We start from the raw sequence: 7,543 nt of genomic DNA, 5'->3' as shown, positions 1-7,543 counted from the left end.
GCACCAGTCTCCCAGTTTTTTGTTTTTTTTTTGGTTTTTTTGGGGGTTTTTTTAAATATTAAACTTTATTAAGAAACAGTATACAGAACATGTATACAATCAGAACAAAATTAACATATGCCAGGGGGTGTAATACAAAGAATTACATACATTCAATAATTTGTAATTACTACAAACAGTAATAGTTTTCACAGCCTTTTCGTTAATTGATCCACGAATCAATTTTATGTAACATAAAACATCATTATAGTAATGTTTAAAATTAGGTTTTTTGTTACTGTATTTGCATTTGTGAAAATAAAATTTAGCTAAGATAACTAACAAGTTTATTATAAAGTAAACTTCTTCTTTTTTTTTTGCCTTTGAAAGAAACAAAATACAACATTTTCCCGTTTCACAGTAAAGTCTTTGTAGAGATGTCCAGCAATGAATCTACTGAAGTCTTTCCAAAATGTTCCAGCGCATGAACAGATCCAGAAGAGGTGCTGCACAGTCTCAGGATGGCTTCCACAAAATCCACAGCTCACATTTATGTCCCTTTTGAACTTCGTCATGTAATGATTAGCAGGATAAAATTTATGCAGTATTTTAAATGAGACTTCCTTCACTTTATTCGTTACCAGATACTTGTTAGGAATTGTCCATACTCTTTTCCAGTTAATGTCACTGACAAAGGAATCCCAGTAAGAGACCACATGTGGGATAGTTAGAGATTCTGTCTGGAACAAAGCACGAATATTCTTATTACTTTTACTGTGGTTTGTTAGACAGATTCTTCCTATGTGTGAATCTAAAGGGTTGGGGAGAGAAACAATGATATGCAAGGTTGAATACCTTTAAAAAGCATTATAATACCCGTAGGTATTGCATCAAATAATATGGCATATTCTTTGGGTGTGGCTGGAAATTTATAGGTGTTTAAAAATTCTGAATAAGACATAAGCTGCTCATTAGGATTAAACAGCTGATTCACTAAAACAATCCGTTTCTCAACCCACCTAGAAAAAAATAATGATTTATTTTTATGCACTATGTTCCTATTATTCCAAATTAAATACGTATGGGGTGTAAAGTTGTGTTTATATATAAGGGACCAAGCTAATAGAACTTGTTTGTGAAACATCGAGAGCTTTTCTGGAAGCTTATCTATATTACAATCACAACCTAAGACAAAACTTAGACCCCCAAACTTAGAGAAAATGTAGTGAGGAATAAAATTCCAAATGGATACCGGATTTTTAAGAAAATGTTTAGCCCAATTAATCTTAAATGTATTGTTTAGAGTAGTAAAATCCAAAACATTGAGACCACCGTGTTCATAGTCATTCATCAATACACTTTTTCTGATGTAATGTGTCCGGTTTTTCCAAAGGAAGTTGAAGAGCATTCGGTCGATATCCTTACAAGTTTTGCCGTCCACATGCAGAGAAATTGCTGCATAAGTCAGTCGAGACAGACCTTCTGCTTTTGAGAGCAATACCCTTCCTCTTAAACTTAAATGTCTCTGCAACCATTGATTTAATTTGGTTTGAGATTTTTTAATAATTGGGGGAAAATTTAGTAAAATTCTGTCTTTTGGATCTTTGCAGATAATCAGACCTAAATATGTTGCTTCATTTTTAACTGTTATATTACAAATACTCTGAACATTACACTCTTTGACAGGTAATAACTGACATTTATTTAAGTTTAGGACCAATCCAGACCCTTTTGAGAAATCCTCTATTACACGTAAAGCAATTGGCACTTGGCTGGCATTTTTAAGAAAAATTGTGGTATCATCTGCCAATTGACTGATGACAATCTCTCTGTCTGCTATGTTTATACCTTTCACAGGGCTATTCGAAATATGAGAGGCAAGAATTTGGGTGCAAAGTAAAAAAAAATAAGGGCTAATCGGACCAGTCTCCCAGTTCACAGCTCTACACCAATCAGGCAGTATGGAAATGCGCATGCTCTTTGTGAGCGCGTTCCCAGTTAACCAGTGTGCGCTGACGTCAAGGGTGATCATTGGTTAATGTTAGTCATGTGACTGATGCAAGCCAGATCCTTTTATTTAGTAACACTGTGATTAATAGTAGTGATGGGCAGATGAAGCCCCATGAAGCACTGAAGCTTTTCATCCAATTGGTTCACCCCAACGCGAAGCTTCATGAAGCTTCATTTGCTCTAGCAGGACACCTACTGGACGTAAAAATAATAGCTGGCATGAATTTGAAGAGTGTGGCCTTTTGCACACAGCCTGTAAATGTCAACAACAAAAGGAGTGTGTAAAACATGTATATTGTAGTGATCCAGTATACTGTGTATATTTATAGTGGCAGTATGGGAAATGATTATTTGGAAATGCTTGAAATGGAAATGATCATTTACTGTGAGGTGAGGTGTGGTTGGGGTGTGGACAGTGGTTGTGCTTTTGTAACGTTGAGGTATGGACAGCTACACACTGAGGCTTTGAGCCTCAGTCCTGCCTGTTCACATTTTATTCTGTAAAAACTAAATTTTCACTGCTTTTATGACCTTTTTAGTGGGGAGAACATAGCTAGGATTTAATGATTTAACAAATCTTTTGAATCCTTTGTCCTCCACAATGCTAAATGGCTGGGAGTCCTCAATCACCATGCTAACCAGGTCTTCATCTATTTGAGATTGTTCTCCTGAGGAAAGACAATAAAGATAAAGCACAAATATAAATATCACATACGTAACTTATAACAGTTGTATAATATTGTTATATCATTTAGTAACATTACTGCATGCTATATTATCATGGCATTTGATGGCTCACCTGGTCTTGCTCCACAATCGGTGTTCCCCTTATTCTCATGCAAAGCTCTGTAGTGCCTAAGCATGGATGAGGTGTTGTTGTTATATCCCAGCTCCCTGGCACATAGCAAACACTTCACCTTGTACAAAAGTCAAGACAGCTCAACATAAATTGTATTGCACCATCAGTATTATGAAAATACATCTTCTGTAGAAATTTACATACCTTGTTGGGAGGAATAAGATCAAAATGTTCCCACACAGGGGAGGACATCCTCCTCTTCTTAGCTGGCTCCATTCTCTCCTGACTTTCTCTCCTCACTCTCATAAACCTCCAAACGGTCTCCAAACTCTCACTAACCGCAACTCTCCATCAAACACCCACATTTTTGAATGAAGTCTGAGGGGTTTATATCGCTGTCATATCTCGCGGCAAAGTTCGAACCACTTCATGAACCAGTCACGTGGTACAGCCGGGCAGCGAGGCTTCGGACGTCATCATTTTCAGCTCCTCCCATAAATGAAGCAAGCCTCGATACGCGCTTCGCGGAAACGCCCCCTCCATTACTCGACACACGCTCCGAAGCCTCGATACAGAACGTCCCATCACTAATTAATAGTGAAATACTAATAGTATAATAATATAATAATAGAGGACACACTGTTGACCTACTGATCTCCAAGGGCCTGAGCATTTCAAAGGTTACTGTGTCTGATGTGGGCCTGTCTCACCATTAGGCTACTGTGTTTTTGTTGAAAGTAAAATTTCAGCCCACACAAATATGTCAGCAGCAGTGATCACAAAACGGTGTATAACTGAATACAGTAGTGAGATCTTTAACCAGGTCTTCCCATTAGCATCTGGCCTGCCCAAAGGTTCAGTCAATGAGCTTGTCAATAGCTCCCCCTAACAAACTCCCAGAAAGCCTCAGATCAGCTGAAACACTCAGTTTATTTAAATCCAGGTTGAAGACTCACCTGTTCTCAGCTACATTTGAATAAAGCACCAAATCCGCACTGTTCTACTTTTAAGCTTAAATTTCAAAACTTACATTTTAACTACTGATTCTATCTACTGCTCCTTTCTTCTTCTTTTATCCCATTTTAAATGCTTTTTATTTGTTTTTGTTTTTTAATGTCTCTGTAAAGTACTTTGAATCACCTTGCTGTGTTGTGCTATATAAATAAACTTGCTTTGCTTTACACCAGGGGTCGGAAACCCGCGGCTCTTTAGTCCTTATTTTGCGGCTCCGGGTGGTTTGGGAAAATAAATTAGAAGTATTTAGCTGAAGTGTATTTTATTTGTGTTTAGTTCTTTTTAACTTGTAGTTCTAAATTGGAAGATTACTGTGATTTTGAAATATAAAAATAAAATTATATCGTATTATTTTTTTCATCGCTCAAAATAAGCGTCACACTCGCGGAAGCCGGTGTACCGGCCGAAACGCTGTGCATTTATCGAGACTTTCAACCCCAGGTGGGCCAGTTATGGACCTTCGGATCCACATTATGTCAGCAGCTGTTCTCCACCGTGAACTACATTAAAAACAAACACCGCTCACGCCTCACAGATGACAGCTTACAGTCCTGCGTGAAGATGAGGTTCAGGACCACAAGTCTCATTGTAAACATATCACAGCAGACCCGACGATGCTTGCATGAACAAGCTTTTCAGCATCTCTTTATTGACCGCTTTTCACACACGGTTGCTGTACACATACAGCCGGCTGTAGCTTTGCAGCTCACAGCCCGACACACACCAACACAACAGCAGAGAGAGCACAGACTTTAAGGCGGCGAGGCGTGATTGCGGGTGCCGCTCAGGTGCGTCCGACTTCCATGCAGCGGCACTGCAGACCACGCCCCGCCACACACATTAACCAGGTAAAATACATATTTAGGCAGAATTTTGCAAAGATCTATTTTTCATTTTTAGCAGCATAGTACTTTTTTCCAGTTATTTTTTAAAAGTCAGGTCAAGGCTCCAAAAGCACAAAGGCGATATGAGGGTGGCTCACAGCAGCTTTTGTCTGCTGGATCATTTTAGTTCAGCGTCTTTCCTTTGGTTATATTTCTTTAAGAGTTCAAAATGTGTTAATTACATAAATAAAAGGTAATTTTCGCTGTAGCACTTCGTGGATTTCATAAGCAACACACCTTAGTTGCTCCGTGGATTCTTTTAAAAAGCAGTTAAAAACTTTTCTTTTCAAACAAGCCTTTTGTTGTACGTATTTTATATTCTTTACATTATTTACATTTGATCTTTTACATTGTGTATAATGTCTATTGATTGTATTGTTTATTTTAATATTTGTGTGCAGCGCTTTGTGACTGCCTGTCTGTGAAAAGCGCTTAATGAATAAACTTTACTTACTTACTTTAGTTGTTCACACAAAGCATAAAGGTAAAAATAACAACATATACAGTGTTATTTTCACTTAATCAGCTCTGTAGTTAAGGGATCTTTTTATCATTTACGGATTTTAGCCAAAGTCAAGTCTTACCTTTGCAGGAACGATCTAGAAAGAGTGGTCCATGCTTTTATTACTTCACGGCTGGACTACTGTAATTCCCTCTATGCTGGCCTAGATCGTTCCTGTCTACATCGCCTTCAACTGGTGCAGAACGCTGCCGCTCGCCTGTTGACCGGTTCAAAAAAAAGAGACCACATCACTCCGGTTCTCTACTCTCTCCACTGGCTCCCAGTTGCCTTTAGGATTGATTTTAAAATCTTACTGCTGGCTTTTAAGGTTTTAAATGGCACTGCACCTTCTTACCTGTCAGAACTCCTTAGTACTTATCGCCCCAGGAGATCTTTGAGGTCAGCCGATCTGATGCTTTTAGATGTTCCCAGGTATAAATTAAAGACAAAGGGAGAGAGGGCGTTTGCTGTGGCTGCACCCAGACTGTGGAACAGTTTACCTCCTCACGTCAGATTCTCCAAAAGCCTAGAAACTTTTAAAACTGCTCTTAAAACTCACCTCTTTTCATTGGCTTTTAGAAAGGTTTAATTTATTTGTTTATTTATTTTTTATTTGATCAGCGAGGTGTTTTACGAAATTGTGTTCTATTGTATTTTTATCTGTATTTACTGTACAGCACTTTGGTCAGCCTTGGTTGTTTTTAAATGTGCTCTATAAATAAACTTGACTTGACTTGACTTTAGATTTCAAAAAGTATTTGCGGCTCCCAGTTTTCTTTTGCGTGGAAACCGGGTCCAAGTGGCTCTTTGGGTGTTAAAGGTTGCTGAGCCCTGCTTTACACGGATATGAACAGAACTGTTCACCCTGCGGTCCGCTGAGCGGCGCTGCAGTCTGTGGGCGGAGCTGAAAGCTGTGTTTCCGGTTCCGGCCTCCTAGTGTTTTGTTGTGTTGTTCGTCGTTCTGTGGCAGCAGTTTAATTCTCCTCTTCCGCTCTTTACCCGTTCACATGTTCCGCGCTCCAGACAGACATCAGCGGAGTCCCGGAGCTCCACGACCGGCGTCCGGCTGGGGCTTCCCCCGCTCCCCATACGGAGGCTCCTCGCGGAGCTACTCCCCCTACTCTCCGGGATCTCCAGGCTACTCTCCGGGTTCTAATCGAGGATACAGAGACGGATCTCCAGCCGGGTTCGGAAACGGTTCCGGGGGGTTCGGAGATACGTTCGGCAGCGGCTCGCGCGGTTTCGGGGGTCCGATGCGGCGCAGAGGGGACGGTTTCCGGCGGCCACAGTCCCTCAGTCCAACTTCAGCTCCGAACTTCAAGGTAAGGATCCGAGGCTGGATCAGAACTGGCAGCACTCCCAATCAGACAGCCTGATCGGTACAGATGATCCGTGAGTCATTCATAAGTCCGCCTGATCATTAATAAGATCGATTTCAGGTGACTCTTCTTTGTCTTGGGTGGGGGTCATGATCAGCAAGAGGTCGTCCACCCGAGGACAGGCGGAGGTTGCGGGGAGGGGGGGGCGTCACTCTCACTGTAATCTCAGAGCAGAGAGAAGCAGATGTAGTGAGTGTTTAATAAATAGATGTTAAACCAAAACTTCCTGCAAAGCTGACTCCGTTAGCGAGATTTGTCACGTGACCGAAGTTCTTCAAACAAACTGGGACATGTGAGAGACGTGTGTCTGTGACGTGTTTTAAACGTGTCATTGCTGTGTGTTTCAGTCTTCAGACGCGCCCGTGCAGAAATACTTCAGCCCGTCTATGATGCAGGATCCGTGGAAAAATCTGCAGCCCGTAACCACCGTGGATGCCGCTGCTGCCAGGCAGATCACATGACTGGAAATACTACAAGTGGTGACCACATGACATCACCAGCAAGGATCAATAACTGATGAGACGAACTGAAGTTTTTAGTCAGATGTTTTAACCTTTTTAAAAACTGTTTTTAAACTGTTTGTGAAAAGAAGTTTTAAGTTTTTAAAATATAAAAAGTTAAAATTTTTCTTCAAATCTTCGTTTGTTCTTTAAGCTCTGAAAAGAAAAGGAAAAGGTGATCCGCATCGACTCTGTGCTCTGCATAATTTAAAATGACAAAAGTATGTATGCACATACAAGGAACTGGGCTCGGGTTATTTAAAGAACAACGAGCACACACGATAGCGACAGCAGCAACACTGGGTGTGTAGTGGCAAGAATATGCAGTATGTATGACAGTACAGGGGAGACAATACTAAAAGCCAGGCAATATTACGTTAAGACTGAATTTAATTGTAGGAAAACTCACAGTTAACAGTCCAAACTATGCTTAAAATGAAACTGAGGGGTACGTGGACAAGTTCACATCTGCCTTA

The 7,543-nt window shown here is 40.5% G+C and overlaps 1 protein-coding gene across 1 annotated transcript; it reads left to right on the top strand.

Moving 5' to 3' along the window:
* Positions 1 to 6,088: 6,088 nt before the first annotated feature.
* On the top strand, positions 6,089 to 7,202 carry mplkip (M-phase specific PLK1 interacting protein). The gene is made up of 2 exons (XM_080907317.1): positions 6,089 to 6,510; positions 6,915 to 7,202. Exons 1-2 carry the CDS (start codon positions 6,196 to 6,198, stop codon positions 7,026 to 7,028), a joined length of 429 nt encoding a protein of 142 aa, XP_080763443.1. The 5' UTR covers positions 6,089 to 6,195; the 3' UTR covers positions 7,029 to 7,202.
* The last annotated feature ends 341 nt before the right edge of the window (positions 7,203 to 7,543 follow it).

The sequence above is a fragment of the Rhamphochromis sp. 'chilingali' genome (genome assembly GCF_963969265.1).
Source record: "Rhamphochromis sp. 'chilingali' genome assembly, chromosome: 16".
Classification (NCBI taxonomy): domain Eukaryota; kingdom Metazoa; phylum Chordata; class Actinopteri; order Cichliformes; family Cichlidae; genus Rhamphochromis; species Rhamphochromis sp. 'chilingali'.
The sequence above is the reverse complement of the archived record's forward strand: the minus strand, read 5'-3'. Positions and strand labels throughout refer to the sequence as shown.

Excerpts from the sequence above, each read along its gene's own strand:
- mplkip (XM_080907317.1), top strand. The coding sequence starts at position 6,196 with ATGTTCCGCGCTCCAGACAGACATCAGCGGAGTCCCGGAGCTCCACGA. Across the intron at positions 6,511-6,914 it reads CTTCAGCTCCGAACTTCAAG|TCTTCAGACGCGCCCGTGCA; the intron begins GTAAGGATCCGA and ends TGTGTGTTTCAG.